The sequence below is a fragment of the Pseudochaenichthys georgianus genome, chromosome 16, assembly GCF_902827115.2.
Source record: "Pseudochaenichthys georgianus chromosome 16, fPseGeo1.2, whole genome shotgun sequence".
NCBI lineage: Eukaryota > Metazoa > Chordata > Actinopteri > Perciformes > Channichthyidae > Pseudochaenichthys > Pseudochaenichthys georgianus.
This window is the reverse complement of record NC_047518.2, coordinates 42,770,956-42,790,866: the sequence shown is the minus strand read 5'-3', so window position 1 is coordinate 42,790,866 and position 19,911 is coordinate 42,770,956. Positions and strand designations below refer to the sequence as shown.

Genomic DNA, 19,911 nt, shown 5'->3' with positions numbered 1-19,911 from the left:
AGGAGAGGACTCTTTAAAGTAGAGACACTACATACTGATATACACCTGAACACCAGCAGGAGAGGACTCTTTAAAGTAGAGACACTACATACTGATATACACCTGAACATCAGCAGGAGAGGACTCTTTAAAGTAGAGACACTACATACTGATATACACCTGAACATCAGCAGGAGAGGACTCTTTAAAGTAGAGACACTACATACTGATATACACCTGAACATCAGCAGGAGAGGACTCTTTAAAGTAGAGACACTACATACTGATATACACCTGAACATCAGCAGGAGAGGACTCTTTAAAGTAGAGACACTACATACTGATATACACCTGAACATCAGCAGGAGAGGACTCTTTAAAGTAGAGACACTACATACTGATATACACCTGAACATCAGCAGGAGAGGACTCTTTAAAGTAGAGACACTACATACTGATATACACCTGAACATCAGCAGGAGAGGACTCTTTAAAGTAGAGACACTACATACTGATATACACCTGAACATCAGCAGGAGAGGACTCTTTAAAGTAGAGACACTACATACTGATATACACCTGAACATCAGCAGGAGAGGACTCTTTAAAGTAGAGACACTACATACTGATATACACCTGAACATCAGCAGGAGAGGACTCTTTAAAGTAGAGACACTACATACTGATATACACCTGAACATCAGCAGGAGAGGACTCTTTAAAGTAGAGACACTACATACTGATATACACCTGAACATCAGCAGGAGAGGACTCTTTAAAGTAGAGACACTACATACTGATATACACCTGAACATCAGCAGGAGAGGACTCTTTAAAGTAGAGACACTACATACTGATATACACCTGAACATCAGCAGGAGAGGACTCTTTAAAGTAGAGACACTACATACTGATATACACCTGAACATCAGCAGGAGAGGACTCTTTAAAGTAGAGACACTACATACTGATATACACCTGAACATCAGCAGGAGAGGACTCTTTAAAGTAGAGACACTACATACTGATATACACCTGAACATCAGCAGGAGAGGACTCTTTAAAGTAGAGACACTACATACTGATATACACCTGAACATCAGCAGGAGAGGACTCTTTAAAGTAGAGACACTACATACTGATATACACCTGAACATCAGCAGGAGAGGACTCTTTAAAGTAGAGACACTACATACTGATATACACCTGAACATCAGCAGGAGAGGACTCTTTAAAGTAGAGACACTACATACTGATATACACCTGAACATCAGCAGGAGAGGACTCTTTAAAGTAGAGACACTACATACTGATATACACCTGAACATCAGCAGGAGAGGACTCTTTAAAGTAGAGACACTACATACTGATATACACCTGAACATCAGCAGGAGAGGACTCTTTAAAGTAGAGACACTACATACTGATATACACCTGAACATCAGCAGGAGAGGACTCTTTAAAGTAGAGGCACTACATACTGATATACACCTGAACATCAGCAGGAGAGGACTCTTTAAAGTAGAGACACTACATACTGATATACACCTGAACATCAGCAGGAGAGGACTCTTTAAAGTAGAGACACTACATACTGATATACACCTGAACATCAGCAGGAGAGGACTCTTTAAAGTAGAGACACTACATACTGATATACACCTGAACATCAGCAGGAGAGGACTCTTTAAAGTAGAGACACTACATACTGATATACACCTGAACACAGCAGGAGAGGACTCTTTAAAGTAGAGACACTACATACTGATATACACCTGAACACCAGCAGGAGAGGACTCTTTAAAGTAGAGACACTACATACTGATATACACCTGTAACATCAGCAGGAGAGGACTCTTTAAAGTAGAGACACTACATACTGATATACACCTGAACACCAGCAGGAGAGGACTCTTTAAAGTAGAGACACTACATACTGATATACACCTGAACATCAGCAGGAGAGGACTCTTTAAAGTAGAGACACTACATACTGATATACACCTAAACATCAGCAGGAGAGGACTCTTTAAAGTAGAGACACTACATACTGATATACACCTGAACACCAGCAGGAGAGGACTCTTTAAAGTAGAGACACTACATACTGATATACACCTGAACATCAGCAGGATAGGACTCTTTAAGGACATACGCTTGAGATTTGATTCAGCCTTTGGCCGGCATGTTTTTCCAGAGGCAGTAATGTGAGGTAACCCTTGGCACCATCGCCAGCCTTTGCTCCTGCGTGCTGCCCTGAGCAGTGCTCCAGCTGACCCCAGAGCCCTTAAAGGAAGTGAAAGTGCTGCAGAGTAATTAGAGAAATCCCCATTTGCCAGAGGGAGGAAGGCAGAGTCTCTTCAGCAGACAGACAGCGGGGTCCACTCTCACTCTTTAAGCAGTCGAAGTGAGAGCAGGCATTGGGGGGGGGGGGGGCACATACGGCTCCCTGTAGAGAGACCAAGTGTGGTGTATTTCAGGCTTTGCTAATTCAGCACGGTCAGAAAGAAAGCTGAAGGGCATTTAATACAGTGGAGTACAGATGGAAAGGAAACGGCAGTGGAAGTCCGACGTGAAAGGCAGCCTTGTGCCAGTACTCGGCCTGGAGCATCCTTTTGTTATCAAACATTTGCAAGACATGTCTATCTACGGACTGGCTGTCATTATTTAACCGCTGGACTCCATTGTCTAAATCCCTCCCGTACGTTAATCTGCTGGAATATAAAAAGGCAAGATTACATTAAAATGCGCGGCAGGATGAAGGGCAAATGAAAATCAAGCTAGTTGGCTAGTAGCTCCTGCTCCTGCATCCTGTGTGAATGCACCTGATTTCTATAGACCTGGCTTTTCTTTCTGTGTTGAGGTCTTCCCAGGCGGTTTGTTCAGGTGAAAGGTTTTAAATTGCATTCCCGACAACCCCAAGGTTGAGTCTAATCACCTCGGAGATACAGGAGTGCTTTTTAAATAAGATTTCATCAGACAAACATCCAGATGATTTGGTTTCCTCGTCTCTTTTTGGCACAGCCCCCAGACGCGTCCGTTAAGAAATGCTTTCCTGGAGTCGTTTATTTAAATCAGACTGACTTCTTTGACACCACCATCTAATTTGTAACTTTGGATGCTGTGTTCTCCTCTGCTCATCCACCTACACAAGAGCACATTAGCATACAGCGCAGGCTCTGGGTTTTTGGGTACAGTATCCCATCTTGAAACCTCGGTGTGTTGTTAGTCAAACTGTAAAGGTTATATATTTTCTTCAGCGTTTCATTTCTAAAAAAAATACATAATTACATGATTTTAGAACCGCTTTTATAAAGGAAATGTCTACCAAGACCTCAAAGGGACATACTAACACGTTTCTTGTAGCCGACCCTTTGCTGAGGAGCTTAGACACCAAGAAAACAGTGTTGACCCAAACCCGTTTGATCTGAGAATAGAACAGCAACCTCAATTGTTTAAGTAAATTAAAAACCTATCTTTTTGATTTGGCTTATAATTTGGGGCAATTGTCATTTTTGATTTATCCCTGTTCATGTTTTATTGTTTTATGGTTCAGTGATATACCGAGTTTTTAATGATGTTCCTCATTCGTTATTGTCCTTTTCCGTCATACTCTGTGAAGCGCCTTTGTCCGCGTCAAACATGAAAGGTGCTATAAATAAAGTTTATTATTATTCAGGGTTCATTACAAACCTGGGAAAGTCATGGGAATTCAAAATGCAAATTCCAGGCCCTGGGGAAGTTATGGAAATGTCACCAAATATAATTTATATTGTATCTAATCGCCGAAATAGTAATACTATAATGATAATAAATACTGTATCGTATAGTAATGAAACGTAAAATGGCATTTAACTGTTGAGGTGGTGAGAGATTGTTACAACCACGCCCTCTAGTCTCCAGTGGCTTTAGTCTGTAGGAGCTAGTAAGCCTGTTTGATTTGTTTCAGACACAACATGTTTCATATGCAGACCTTATTTTCCAGCTTACAATATTAAAATATGTTCCAGTGGTACCGCTGAGAAAGATAAAACATTTTGGTCATGGAAAATTAGGTAAAGGTCATGGAGAAGTGTACGAAGCCTGATTATTAAACTGCTTCCCTTTTCTCCCTCCATGTCCTCCCCCCCTCAGCCTCCTACCTCTTCCCCAGCTTCCAGGGCCTGATGTCGGACAACGACACCGTGCGCCTGGGCCTGGACTTCCAGAGGATGCTGAGGATCAACCGGATGCTCTACATCGCTGCCCGGTCAGTCAGCGCGCACATGTGTACCACTACCGAAGATCTGACGCTGCTTTGTGTATTTGGTTTAGTGAGGCTAAAATGTTGGAGAAAATAATTCCAGGAGCAGGCCATTTCTTCAGCTGCCCACATAACATGTTTGCTTTCCAAAGGGATAACCCATAAAGGTATTATTTTACACAAATGGGTACATGGTGTATAAGGGCTGCAAGTCTTTGTATTTGTCAAGCACATTAGGATTTCACAAGTAGGACATGAGGACGTTCTTTGAAAAAAGCAAGACATTGTTGAAGGTAAAAACAGAAGAAACGCAATGTGTACTCTACGCCTTCGTGGTGTCTGACAATAACAGCGTGGATGGAAATACAAGAAAGAAAATGCAAAGACTAATCAAAGTTAAAAGGACTGCTTTGATAAAGTAGGCAAAACAAATATGTTTCTGACCACTTGTCCTTGTTTTGTTCATGACGCATAGGAAATGTTTAGGCTACTGAAGTATCCATTTGATCTCATCGTGGGTTTTATATAATAGATGTAGTTGTTTTGTTTCACCTTAATTTCACCGTAAAAGTCCATTAAGCTTGAAGTCAATTCAGGTCTCCTTTCCAGTGAGAGCGAGGCAACGGGCAAATGGGAAATTGAAAGGCATGTGAGGGAGAGAAACGTGCAACGTCATAAGCAGAGAGGTATTAAGGCAGACGGTTGGTAAACGAAAGACATAAGGTCAACCGTAAATAACGTAAGAATCACATTTACAGAGTTATGCATGAATCAAAATCCTGTAAGTGGTCATGTTCCTGCGGTTCGCGCTGGACTTGAATGCACCTCAACTTAACTATGTAAATATGCCAGACGGACCTGCACACAAACACTTCCTGTTGTTGCAACAAGTCTTTCTCGTGCATCATCCTAATTGCCCACTGCTCTCCTCTTAATCAAGATGCCGTAGGGTACTTATCGAACAAGTACAGGTTGCTCCTCCTCCACCTAAACTGCAATGTGCAAAATAAATTGAGCTTCAGTTATTGGCTCGCTCTCAATCTGCAGAGCGCTCGCTGCCAAGAGCCCCATCTAAAACATGTGTATCCTTAATGCACTGAAATGGACTTCATATTTTCCACAGCTGCGTCCATAGAGCACGCCTCGCTTCACAAAGTGATTCATTCGGTCGATAGTTGGGAAACCTTTGAGTGCTGTGGAAAGTTTCCACGAGTTGAAAATCCAGTAACTCGGAGTGTTCATCCGCCTCCCACCAGCTTCGATCCGGCCCTCTGGAGCATTGTTTTGGTGAAATGGCTGGATCGGAGGCTTATGGAGCATCGATCACTGACGAGCAGCTCGTGGAGACGCCCCAATAACGCTGTCTTTGCTCTCTTCCAGGGACCATGTGTTCGCCATCAACCTCGCATCTTCGTCGGAGCAGATAATCCCACAGCAGGTAGGAGCGTCTGCACACAATCCTGACGACGTGTAGTCGCCGCTGGCGCCTCTGTTTCTATGTTTGATATCCAGCATGTCGTCGGGCTTGATATGCGTTTAATCCGTATCACTGTAATTCATGTTCTGTTGTCTTTCCGTCAACTGTGCAACTTTCTACGTTACATTGCATTTAGCTGGCGCTTTTACCCAGAGCGACTTACAATAAGTGCGTTCGACCAGGAAGACACAAACTCGAAGAAGACAGAATCATAAAGTACATCAGGTTTCATAGAGCCACACATTTCAAGTGCTACTCAACTGGCTTTAGATAAGCCAGCCCTTTATTAGTATATAAGTGCTTTGTTAATAGTTCTATCGCTCGAAGTGGAGTCGAAAGAGATGAGTTTTCAGTCTGCGCCGGAAGGTGTGTAGCTTCTGCTGTCCTGATGTCAATGGGAGCTCATTCCACCATTTTGGAGCCAGGATAGCAAACCCACGTGTTTCTGCTGATGGGAACTTGGGTCCCCCTCGCAGCGAGGGTGCAGCGAGCCGTTTGGTTGATGCAGAGCGGAGTGCACGTGCTGGGGTGTACGGTTTAACCATGTCCTGGATGTAGGAAGGGCCAGATCCATTCGCAGCATCGTACGCAAGTACCAGTGTCTTGAAGTGGATTCTAGCAGTTACCGGAAGCCAGTGGAGGGAGCGGAGGAGCGGCGTGGTGTGGGAGCATTTAGGAAGGTTGAAGACCAGACGAGCCGCTGCATTCTGGATGAGCTGCAGAGGTCTTTTGTCCTGGTTTGAGTGTTTAGCATATTTAGCATATTTAGCATATTTAGCATGTGGTATAAACCATACCATACCACCTAATATGCCAACTCATTACCACATGTACTCTTTTACTTTTGGCATTATGGTCAATCGACCTCTTTTACACAAATATTCCCTTATTTTTCAATTAAAAATGTTTTGACTTTAGTTAAGATAATAATAATAATAATTCCTTACATTTATTATAGCCCTTTCCCAGTGCTCAAAGCTCTTTACAGATACACATTACACATATTTCTGATCAGAGGAACGTACCTTGATCGATTATCACAGACTGGTATATGTCAAAGTTTAGTCAGGGTTCTGTTAACCTTCAGAAAATTATACAATTTGACGTTAAAACAGGAACTGAATGTTACGTTTTGCCTTTATTTATCAGCTTCCTGTTGATTTTCTCATTCTTACAAAACTCGCACCCAGGCAGAGATCTTACTCTAACTACGCCATGTAGGATCTGTCTGATGTTCATTCAGAACCAATACCAACCATCTCTGAATGAGGAACCAGAAAAGACTAAAATAATTACCAAGATTTCATGGATTGTTTTAATGTAAATAATGTTAAAATAGGTTTTAGGATTCTGTGGTCATTCAGTTGATATTTGACGATGTAAGCAAACACATTTCACAGAACTGAATGTGGGGCTTTGCTGCATGTAGCTAAAACAGATATGAACACCTGCACCTGTTCAAAGGTAAGCTCTGATGTAAGGCAGATATCCGGAGACTTGTTTTTCTGAACCCCCGTGTGTTTTCACGGGAAATCTCTTGTAATGTTTGTATGTCATTATTTCCCTTTCTCCCCTCGTCTGCCTTTCCGTTGAAGGATCAAGCAATCTCTCTTCAGACGTATATCCAATACGAGTGCCCTGGGCTCTCGTGGCTTCTGCAGTGCCACGCTCCTTCCCATCTGAATCTCATTTGTCAAACACGATTGCACTGAAATCAAAGCCCTCAGAGGCCGCGGAGCTCGTATTTAGACGAGTGCTACACGCATGCATTCTGATCAGACCCCCCTCCATGTGAGGGGGATCTAAAGCATTGATCTGGGTGGAAACCTGTGGCACCAAGAAATGGGAACAGCTCATATTTACTCCGTTACGTTATATGAGAGTTTGGAGATTGAATGTTTGTAGACGACGTCTTTTTTTGCCGTTTACTCGAGCCTCCGCCGCCTCCAGCGTGACGGCAGGAACAGAGGGGGAAATCATTGAAGTCACTACTCCTCTCAATGACTCGTGTCTCTAAAACAGGCGTCTTCTTCATCTCAAATCCATTCCTTCACTCATTTCCCACCGTCTCTTCATCTTTTACCCTCATCACATTCTCCTCTCTTCGCTGATCTCCCTGGGCTTCGGTGGCCATAACATAAGTAATTATTAGTAAACCAAATGGAGCGTAGACGAGGCAGGGTCCATTTCCATAATGCTGACTCAGCTGAATCGTGTCAGACCTTCACAAAGTCACGCCGGAGATGTCCCTCGCATCCTCGAGGCGCTGGCTCTCCAATCGGAGTTTTATATACGGCTCAGGGAATGATGACTCGTCCTCAGTCTTTATTCCCAGTCAGTAAAAGTACTGGCACAACGAAATGCAGTGATGTGTATATTATAAGTATCCTAAATACAGTATGTACAGTAGGAACAGTATTATTAGGTATTAAACACTATGAAGAGACGTATAAACCGCCTGACTGAGCTTATTGATAGTAATATTTGGACAGATTGTCTTGTGTGTACCCCAACAAGTATCAAACATTCAAAATGTGTGCAGCACCATGTACTGCAGGGCATCCCCCCATGTTCTGTTTGTTTCCAAACCTCTTGAAGACCCAAACCAACAATCAATAGATCCCACTAACTAATTGTACATCTGTTAAACTGGTTGCCGTTAAGATTGAGTCGATCCCACATTCAGTGCACCGCTAATGTACAACCCTTTCTTGTGTATCAATCCTCCGCTGAAAATAGTCCCAGGCAAAGGCACCGTTTTGAACTGCTTGAATAATGTTTACTGAAAACTACAGAGCGCAGATGTTTCAGGAAACCAATGAGCCTTTGTGAGAAATCCAAATGTTTATTTAAGACCTTTATCCAAACACATAAATCTGCAGAAAGAGGCTTTCATAAACAAAAGGGAAGTCAGAAATCTAAAGGGGGATGACGAATGCATTATTAAACTTATTTCATTCGGTATAAATCAAGTAAAGTTCGGTTTAAAGCCCGACCCTATTGAGATGCATGTCTTTCCTCCACGAAGTGTTCCCGTCTGTTAGATTGCATTCTGCTTTCCGAAGTATTTTCTGATTAGACCGCCGGATGGAAAGCTTTCCAAAAGCAGCTCTGAGAAACAACAGAATAAGGTGCCTGTGGGACAAATTGTTTTTCAGGGACTTTTGGTCCATGAGGAGTGGACCCCCCCCCCCCCCCCCCCCAACATGATGTGTTTTAGCACAGGGCGATAAGTGCGAGGCCGTGGTTCAGAACACAAGACTCAAAAGTCTCTCCAGTTTTGTGCCTTTTCAGGATTTAGACACATCTTTGATGCATGACATTTATTTGATTGTGTGTTTTGTGACATGTCTTTTTGTTAAATGTGTTCTTTCCTCGTTCTAAACCGTGTTTAAAAAGCATTTAGATAGACGGATCAATCAGATTAAAGTTTATTACCAAAAAGTTGTACGCATACAGAAAATGTGCTTGGGTGTATAAGTAATCAATTCAAACACAGTAATAGGAAAAATATAAAAATATTGTATAAAAATAGAAAAAATAAATTGCAGTTACATTAAAGTATGTGCAGTATATCAGAATGTAAAGAGGACGAGCTGTGCCGTTTTAAAAGAGCTGGCTATAAACGATAATGTTTAGGAATATCCTACGGTATGTGCGTGTATTAAACGATATTACAGTTACATCTAAAGACCAAATGTCTTTTAAAAAAGAAATGTGAATGAATGATTTTAGGATGTCGCCTCTAAAATAAGAGTCATTTTTATTACACTTTAAAAATATTTCTAATTGTGTATAAGTGTACCATTTTTAAGCAAAAATAGATATATTTACAGGTAGCTACATTTCTTTATTATGTCCAAGATAACGTTTTTAAAGAGTCAACATTAAAAGTGGCTAAAACAGAGACACGTTCCACTCGAAATTAGTCGAAAAAGAATCCTGGAAGTGGCCTCAAGCTCAGACTCGAAGCCGACCCCAGTGCAAGTCCTCCAAGCCATCCCATAATACCCTCAGAGAGACATCGAGCTCCTGTCTGCTCGTATCCCGTCACAAACTGCAGCCGCGGTGTCAACAGCTGCCAGCTCCTCTGCCTTATTTATGAGCTCTGAGAAACTTCTGGTCATAATATTACCCGACAATTGAAGGGAGGACATTAAACCGTCAACTGGCGAAGCGTTTTAACTGGTTGATGGATCTGTTTCCCATTGGACGACCAGCGCGCAGACAGGAAGTGGGTAAACAGTGGGTAAACAGACTCTGGGGTGCGGGGCGTTTTGGGGTTAATTGTGTGTGTGTGTGTGTGTGTGTGTGTGTGTGTGTGTGTGTGTGTGTGTGTGTGTGTGTGTGTGTGTGTGTGTGTGTGTGTGTGTGTGTGTGTGTGTGTGTGTGTGTGTGTGTGTGTGTGTGTGTGTGTGTGTGTGTGTGTGTGTGTGTGTGTGTGTGTGTGTGTGTGTGTGTGTGTGTGTGTGTGTGTGTGTGTGTGTGTGTGTGTGTGTGTGTGTGTGTGTGTGTGTGTGTGTGTGTGTGTGTGTGTGTGTGTGTACTTTGTTTGTTTTTCTTCTCCGCGACAGTTTATTGAAGTTAATGAGATTTCCATCACAGCTGTCTCGTAATAGCACGTGAACGATTGGGAGCAACAAAAGCTGCGATGGTGAGAAGCAGCTTGTCTCTGAGCTGACAGTTGGCTGTCTGTTCATTTTTCAGAAACTGACTTGGAAGACGAAGGATGTGGAGAAGTGCACCGTGAGAGGCAAGAACAGCGTGAGTATTACCCTTCCCTTATTGCTCACCCTCTGTCTTCCGGCACAGCGTAGACTTGCAATAAGCAACGGTCTGCGGGTAGCTTATCACAATCAGCGGCACATCCATCAGCAGACAGGCGGGGGGCTTTAGCGTAGCATGTCCCCCCCCCCAGAGCTACATCGTAAGCACAAGAATCAGCCTGGGGAATAAATGGTGACTGTAGACAGAAGGAGGGTGGTGTGTCTCTCGTCCTGCTTTGCTTCTGTCGTTGGACCTGGTCCCTGACGCTCGGTAACATGCGCCTGTTTCCACCTGGCAGGATGAATGTTACAACTACATCAAAGTGCTGGTGCCCCGCAACGACGAGACGCTGTTCGCATGCGGCACCAACGCCTTCAACCCCACCTGCCGCAACTATAAGGTAAGAAACCGTGGCTTCAGTTCCTGATCGTAGTTCAGGACAGCGGTTATGTGTTCGGTTTCTATTGCACCCGTTGTCTTCAAAAACTAAATCGGATGCTGTCTCGAAAGTGATGATGAAAGCAATGCGTGCACAAAACACACTATTTGTTAACTAGTCCTCTCTAATGGTTGCAAGCAGAGCTCCTTCTCACATGTCATACTAAAACACACGACCTATACACTTAGGCCCCGGCCACACGAGGACGAAAACGGTCGTTTGCGTTACTGTTTAGTGTCATATAGACCGTTCGGCCACACGAGGACGACCGCATACGGCACTAAACGACTGAGGAAACGATCACGGGTCCCAAGGTGGATAGAACGGCATACGCAACGCTCTGGGGGGTCCAACGGCTCCGTATGTACGCCCTATACGATCATTTTCTGATGATGATGAGGCAATAGCCCCGCCTCTCCCCACCTCTGCTGCTCACCCAAAGTAAACTGCACACTGAATTCAGATTATTTATCTTTCTCTCGATATGGACATAAACGCGAGTGAAGTCTAATCGGACAGGACGGAGACACCTCTCAAACTACCTAAACTAGTTATAAATATGTTTATTTTTACTGTCGGCCGGGTCACTGATTACTGGATGAGCTGCTGCATGAGACAGACACTGGCGCTGTCCGAAGAGAGGGAGGAAAAAGAGAGGCTCCGTGTATTTTATTATTATATTATATAGATTCGTTATTCATTTGTTTTAAAGCTCAATAAATAACAAAGAAGACCTTTGACCGGCACTTTTATCATTTTGTCCGGAAGATTTAAACTTTAATTCACGTTGACTGGCGAAAAACTCTGCCCGGTTCCCTCGGCCCCCACCGCGGAGAATAAACAGAAGGGCAACCATGACAACCATGCTTCTTCGCTGCTTTTGTGGAGGAAGTTACAGCGCCACGTACAGGCTCGGCATATGTACTGCAGCTTCTCCAGCGGTTGGAGCTAAACGAGCGGTCTCGTGTGGACAGACACTATCCGGTGAATATTGCGTGTGGACGGAAGCTTTTTTGCGTTTGCGTTAATCCTATGCGTAAATCTGATCTCAGAGAGAAGGTTAGTCTCTATTCCCAATCACCCTTAAAAAACACTTTGAAATGTTTTGATAAAAATATCTAACGCCTTTTAAAACTAAACTTCCATCACATACCCCATTAGGATGGGAATGTGACGGCAAACCCACATTGTTTCACGTACGGTATGTAGCATCACGGACAGAGGGCATGCACATGTTGAGAGGAAACTGCTTTTTTCAAAAACCATCCATACGAACAAATTCAAAACGTTCTAAATTAAAGTTTATCTGAACTAAAACTATTATTTAGAAGCCAAATCCTGAATGGTTATGAGCAGGACATGTTTCTTGTCAGTGTAAAAGTTATTTCTTTTTGATTGTTTCGTACAACATGGCGCTGATGACGATGACCTAATCTTTTAGTTTCAAGGAAAATGCAGGGGAGGGGGGGGGGGCATTTAAGCTTCTTCTTGCCCCTGTTTTGGGTACCTTGAATGTTTTGTTTTTTTCTCGTTGTTATATATTTTTTTTATTTAAAGAGGACATAATATGTTCATTTGTTGTGATTGGTCAACCGGTAAGAGATGTCCCGCCCCTTAGCCAATCACGTACAATGTGTTGGAGCCAAAGACGCTTAAGTGTTTCTATGATACGTAAGAATACAAAGCAGTCAAATTAGGCGTTTCATGCAGCGGGGGAGTGTGTGAACTTTAGACCGTTTACATGCACTAAAACCCATATAACACACTACAGGACAGGGACAAGCCAAGTAGGGCCTCTTTAAGTGGAATTATCAGATGTAATGGCATAAACAGGTGGTCGTGGCTTACACAGAGCAGATGGTCAAGTCATCAGTAAAGACTCACAATGTGTAACATCAGACTGGAACACATGCGTCACAGGACAGAGGCGGCAGAGCCTTTAGGATTATGGAATATTAGGAACAAATCATTTTAAAGGGTAACGGAAAACATATGTATTGAATAATATCTGTTTTTCTACAGATACATACTGACATATACATATATTGTTGGATCAGGACAAAAAGAGAGGGGGTATTTGTTCCTGAAACTTTCAGAGTCTCTTTCCACAGAGGACACATGTTGATGTAGAAGAGACATGAAGAAGAGGGGACACATGTTGATGTAGAAGAGACATGAAGAAGAGGGGACACATGTTGATGTAGAAGAGACATGAAGAAGAGGGGACACATGTTGATGTAGAAGAGACATGAAGAAGAGGGGACACATGTTGATGTAGAAGAGACATGAAGAAGAGGGGACACATGTTGATGTAGAAGAGACATGAAGAAGAGGGGACACATGTTGATGTAGAAGAGACATGAACAAGTGCGTTTTGCATAATAGGTGACCTTTAAAGCTGGTTGATAAAAGGAGGTATATTTAACCGCTGAAAACATTACATCAATAGCGCAATATAACAAAATATGATTTTAAACAATAAACTTCACTTTAAACAAAATTATTAATTTATATAAGAGGGGGATAATTAAAAAGTAAAGTCAGAGACACCTTAAAAATATTTTAAAAGTGCATTTTCCACCACACTGTAATGTTGTGGTGCACATACACCAGTTCACACACACACACACACACACACACACACACACACACACACACACACACACACACACACACACACACACACACAGGTACAGCACATCTGTGAAAGGCCACTATTGACGGAAAAGTAATAAAAACAAATTAAAGCCGTTTGAAAAGGACGTCTCCTATAAAATACCCCCCCCACACACACACACACACACATACACACACACACACACACACACAGGTACAGCACATCTGTGAAAGGCCACTATTGACGGAAAAGTAATAAAAACAAATTAAAGCCGTTTGAAAAGGACGTCTCCTATAAAATACCCCCCCCCCCCACACACACACACACATACACACACACACACACACACACACACACACACAGTGGTCACACCGGGTTGAAAGCAGCATTAGTCAGCTATTAAGGAAGTCTGACAGCCTGCACGTCAATATGTGTTTGCAGCGAGGAGACAACAAGCGGCTGTGAGCTCAAAGTGCAGCCACACAAGTGCAAATAAGTGGAATTATTAAAAGGATACAAAGGGTCTGAACAATCGCATCAGATGTGGACTTGAACCGAGCCGCAGATCTGTACCGAGCACACACTGTGTTTAACTTCAAACGCTTCACGTCGGTGGAATAATCTGCTGACAGGACACAAGATATGCTGATGGAGGCAATATTCTCACACCTCTGGAACAACAAAGCAGAGGGAGGAGATGAAGTGGGGAGGACGAGTGGGACGAAGAGGAGACGAGGCTCGGCTGCTTCTCGTCTCTTTGGGTTATCGGCACGATGATCATAAGATCTGAGATCCAAAGGTTTTATTGTCATATGCACAATACGGTGATGAATGATTGTGGAGCTGACCTGGAAGACGCCCTCGCCTAAAAGCAATGGGATGTCAGGATATCGCAGACAATAAGCTCTGTGGCAAACACACCTTTATGATACGTACGCGTTTTGTACGGCAGGATAATCTCCAACTATTAACACGGCTTTATGATTTTGAAGCAAAAATAAAGATAAAACGTTCTTGTAAAAATGCATTAATATGTGTAACCACACGTCTGTGCTATAGCAATGGTTCCCAAGCTTTTTCAACTCAGGGCCGACTTTAAGGTCGGGTCGGTAAGAATGGAGAAACCAGCTCGAGTGCACAACCGGAGACAATCCTTCAGACTTCCTCACAGAGCCCCTCCTCCAACACACAGGAACATGACCAATGAGAGCACAGATGGAAGGCTGACGGGCAGGTAGGCCATCCAGTTACTTTAGCCGGCTCAGATGATTGGTCGTGCTTATTACAGCGCCACGGCTTCCACGGATGATATATTTGTATGTATTTATCGTCAAAGCATTTAATTTACTCGTTGCTATCGGGATGTTAAGAATCTAAAAAATGTTCGCGGCCCACATTCAACCATAAACAATACGGAGGCTAAATAAAGTTCTGATTGGTCGATTCAGAACATGTGACACGTTGTTAATCCACTAGAACAGACCGCTGTCAAGGACTGTAATGACCGTTGCTAAGGGGATCGAGAAAGAGAAAGGAAAGGAGGTTCAAATAAATTAAAAAAATCTTAATAATGAAATGTTTCCACACAAATCATAATGTTTTGCTAATTACTTGGCGGCCCACTTCCAATGCGTCCGGGCCGCTGTGCTATAGGATAGCCTGTGGGATAGAACGTCCCCCCAGTCTGATTTAAACTTATATTGTGTGAGAACAATGCAAGACTCCAGCCCGTGTCATGTCTGGTTTTGTTAAGCTGAGCTCAGGGTGACATCACTGGTTTGGACTTTGATTCAAAGCGGGCGATTAGACGAGGGGGGGGGGGGGCCGGAAGCAGGCTGTAAATCTAACGGTGAGGGGGAGTCTCCATCCAAAGGGGAGCTGAATAACTCAAGACTTTACATTTCAGTGGAGGATTCTTACTTTCCACCGTGATGACCTGTGAACTAACAGAGGGTTTTTATCAGGAGCGTACGCCATCTTTTGAGCGTATATCCCTTTAGAAATGAGGCCCAGGAAGTGATGGATACACGGATCGTGTTCCAACCAATAGGCACGCAACGACTCTAAAGAATAACGATCACGCACCAACACACATTCAGACTAAAGGAACCAGCTGTTTGGGAAATGAGAGAAGTAGAAAGTACAGGTATTTGAGTTCAACATGAGAGAAGTAGAAAGTACAGGTATTTGAGTTCAACATGTGAGAAGTAGAAAGTACAGGTATTTGAGTTCAACATGAGAGAAGTAGAAAGTACAGGTATTTGTGTTCAACATGTGAGAAGTAGAAAGTACAGGTATTTGTGTTCAACATGTGAGAAGTAGAAAGTACAGGTATTTGAGTTCAACATGTGAGAAGTAGAAAGTACAGGTATTTGAGTTCAACATGTAAGAAGTAGAAAGTACAGGTATTTGGGTTCAACATGTAAGAAGTAGAAAGTACAGGTATTTGGTTCAACATGTAAGAAGTAGAAAGTACAGGTATTTGTGTTCAACATGAGAGAAGTAGAAAGTACAGGTATTTGAGTTCAACATGTAAGAAGTAGAAAGTACAGGTATTTGTGTTCAACATGTAAGAAGTAGAAAGTACAGGTATTTGGGTTCAACATGTAAGAAGTAGAAAGTACAGGTATTTGAGTTCAACATGTAAGAAGTAGAAAGTACAGGTATTTGTGTTCAACATGTGAGAAGTAGAAAGTACAGGTATTTGTGTTCAACATGTGAGAAGTAGAAAGTACAGGTATTTGAGTTCAACATGTAAGAAGTAGAAAGTACAGGTATTTGGGTTCAACATGTAAGAAGTAGAAAGTACAGGTATTTGTGTTCAACATGTAAGAAGTAGAAAGTACAGGTATTTGTGTTCAACATGTGAGAAGTAGAAAGTACAGGTATTTGTGTTCAACATGTGAGAAGTAGAAAGTACAGGTATTTGGGTTCAACATGAGAGAAGTAGAAAGTACAGGTATTTGTGTTCAACATGTAAGAAGTAGAAAGTACAGGTATTTGAGTTCAACATGTAAGAAGTAGAAAGTACAGGTATTTGTGTTCAACATGAAGAAGTAGAAAGTACAGGTATTTGGGTTCAACATGTGAGAAGTAGAAAGTACAGGTATTTGAGTTCAACATGTAAGAAGTAGAAAGTACAGGTATTTGTGTTCAACATGTAAGAAGTAGAAAGTACAGGTATTTGTGTTCAACATGTAAGAAGTAGAAAGTACAGGTATTTGTGTTCAACATGTGAGAAGTAGAAAGTACAGGTATTTGTGTTCAACATGTGAGAAGTAGAAAGTACAGGTATTTGTGTTCAACATGTAAGAAGTAGAAAGTACAGGTATTTGAGTTCAACATGAGAGAAGTAGAAAGTACAGGTATTTGTGTTCAACATGTAAGAAGTAGAAAGTACAGGTATTTGAGTTCAACATGAGAGAAGTAGAAAGTACAGGTATTTGTGTTCAACATGTAAGAAGTAGAAAGTACAGGTATTTGAGTTCAACATGTAAGAAGTAGAAAGTACAGGTATTTGGGTTCAACATGAGAGAAGTAGAAAGTACAGGTATTTGAGTTCAACATGTGAGAAGTAGAAAGTACAGGTATTTGAGTTCAACATGAGAGAAGTAGAAAGTACAGGTATTTGGGTTCAACATGAGAGAAGTAGAAAGTACAGGTATTTGTGTTCAACATGAGAGAAGTAGAAAGTACAGGTATTTGAGTTCAACATGTGAGAAGTAGAAAGTACAGGTATTTGTGTTCAACATGAGAGAAGTAGAAAGTACAGGTATTTGAGTTCAACATGTGAGAAGTAGAAAGTACAGGTATTTGGGTTCAACATGAGAGAAGTAGAAAGTACAGGTATTTGTGTTCAACATGAGAGAAGTAGAAAGTACAGGTATTTGTGTTAGAAATGTAAGAAGTAGAAAGTTCAGGTATTTTTGTTAGAAATGTAAGCATCAGTGGAAATGAGATTAACACAACGATAATTTGCTTAATTAAAAAGGCAAAAGTACAGATGTGAGTTTGAGTCCTTGACATGAAAGGTCTGGCCCTTTTTGCAAATAGAAAGTTTTCCATGTTCAACAATACAGTTATCTAAAAGTACGAATTGGAAGCAATTAAATGTGCAAAAAGATGAACATAATTTGAGAGCAAACAAATTAATGAAATAAAAAGGCATTAGAAAACAAATTAACTCGCACAGCTTGACTTGTCCTCTTACGTCTCGTAGTAGTGCTTGGCTTGAAATTATCTTCCGCTCCAGGATGAGAGGCGGCTCCTCTCTCTTCATGCAATACTATCAGTGTACTCAAGTATACAGATGTTTACCTAAATCATGATTTGAGGACTCTCATCTTCCGTGCTGGACTTCCCTTAATGTGCATGTATTCAATCATCTTCTGCTTTATTAATCATTACTCAGAACATCTGAAAAGGACTTTGATCAGCAGATTTATAATACTTCACAGATTCTAACTTGGAAACATAATATTCTCATATCTTTTTTGTAACTTTGATTATGCCATATGTGTTTTATAATTGTTCTAATTATACGTATTGTGGGGAAACTTCTGAAGCAATTGGAGTCAGGACTCAGAGACACGAGGAGAGATGGAGCTCTGATGGAGTCAGGACTCAGAGAGACGAGGAGAGCTGGAGCTCTGATGGAGTCAGGACTCAGAGAGACACGAGGAGAGCTGGAGCTCTGATGGAGTCAGGACTCAGAGACACGAGGAGAGATGGAGCTCTGATGGAGTCAGGACTCAGAGACACGAGGAGAGCTGGAGCTCTGATGGAGTCAGGACTCAGAGAGACACGAGGAGAGCTGGAGCTCTGATGGAGTCAGGACTCAGAGAGACACGAGGAGAGCTGGAGCTCTGATGGAGTCAGGACTCAGAGACACGAGGAGAGATGGAGCTCTGATGGAGTCAGGACTCAGAGACACGAGGAGAGCTGGAGCTCTGATGGAGTCAGGACTCAGAGACACGAGGAGAGCTGGAGCTCTGATGGAGTCAGGACTCAGAGAGGAGAGCTGGAGCTCTGATGGAGTCAGGACTCAGAGACACGAGGAGAGCTGGAGCTCTGATGGAGTCAGGACTCAGAGACACGAGGAGAGATGGAGCTCTGATGGAGTCAGGACTCAGAGACACGAGGAGAGCTGGAGCTCTGATGGAGTCAGGACTCAGAGACACGAGGAGAGCTGGAGCTCTGATGGAGTCAGGACTCAGAGACACGAGGAGAGCTGGAGCTCTGATGGAGTCAGGACTCAGAGAGGAGAGCTGGAGCTCTGATGGAGTCAGGACTCAGAGACACGAGGAGAGCTGGAGCTCTGATGGAGTCAGGACTCAGAGAGGAGAGATGGAGCTCTGATGGAGTCAGGACTCAGAGACACGAGGAGAGATGGAGCTCTGATGGAGTCAGGACTCAGAGAGACACGAGGAGAGCTGGAGCTCTGATGGAGTCAGGACTCAGAGACACGAGGAGAGATGGAGCTCTGATGGAGTCAGGACTCAGAGACACGAGGAGAGCTGGAGCTCTGATGGAGTCAGGACTCAGAGAGGAGAGATGGAGCTCTGATGGAGTCAGGACTCAGAGACACGAGGAGAGATGGAGCTCTGATGGAGTCAGGACTCAGAGACACGAGGAGAGCTGGAGCTCTGATGGAGTCAGGACTCAGAGACACGAGGAGAGCTGGAGCTCTGATGGAGTCAGGACTCAGAGACACGAGGAGAGCTGGAGCTCTGATGGAGTCAGGACTCAGAGAGGAGAGCTGGAGCTCTGATGGAGTCAGGACTCAGAGACACGAGGAGAGCTGGAGCTCTGATGGAGTCAGGACTCAGAGAGGAGAGATGGAGCTCTGATGGAGTCAGGACTCAGAGAGGAGAGATGGAGCTCTGATGGAGTCAGGACTCAGAGACACGAGGAGAGCTGGAGCTCTGATGGAGTCAGGACTCAGAGACACGAGGAGAGCTGGAGCTCTGATGGAGTCAGGACTCAGAGACACGAGGAGAGCTGGAGCTCTGATGGAGTCAGGACTCAGAGAGGAGAGCTGGAGCTCTGATGGAGTCAGGACTCAGAGACACGAGGAGAGCTGGAGCTCTGATGGAGTCAGGACTCAGAGACACGAGGAGAGCTGGAGCTTTGATGGCAAACACTGACGGTTTATTTGGAGCTTCGGCCGGAGAACATGTCACGAGCCACGGTTTGACCACACGGTTGAGATGCCACAATCTATCCAAAGAGCCCTCCTGTAGCTCCAGGCTTTACTAGTTCAGAAGGTAATAATCAACATTCTTCATTAGATGGACTAAACCGCTGAGGACACTGGATCACAGTTGTTGTCGCTTATGGCTCGGGGTCATCTACACCCCGAGAAGGATGTGTTCCAGGGGCCTGGACTA

The 19,911-nt window shown here is 43.2% G+C and overlaps 1 protein-coding gene across 1 annotated transcript in view; it reads left to right on the top strand.

Annotated features, from left to right (window-relative positions):
* The window catches only part of sema6cb (semaphorin 6Cb), a 206,640-nt gene that overhangs the window by 107,146 nt on the left and 79,583 nt on the right, over positions 1-19,911 (top strand). Inside the window, 4 exon segments of the mRNA XM_034102346.2 lie at positions 4,114-4,228; positions 5,603-5,660; positions 10,407-10,463; positions 10,765-10,866. Of these exon segments, the coding sequence (XP_033958237.2) occupies positions 4,114-4,228; positions 5,603-5,660; positions 10,407-10,463; positions 10,765-10,866 (332 nt within the window).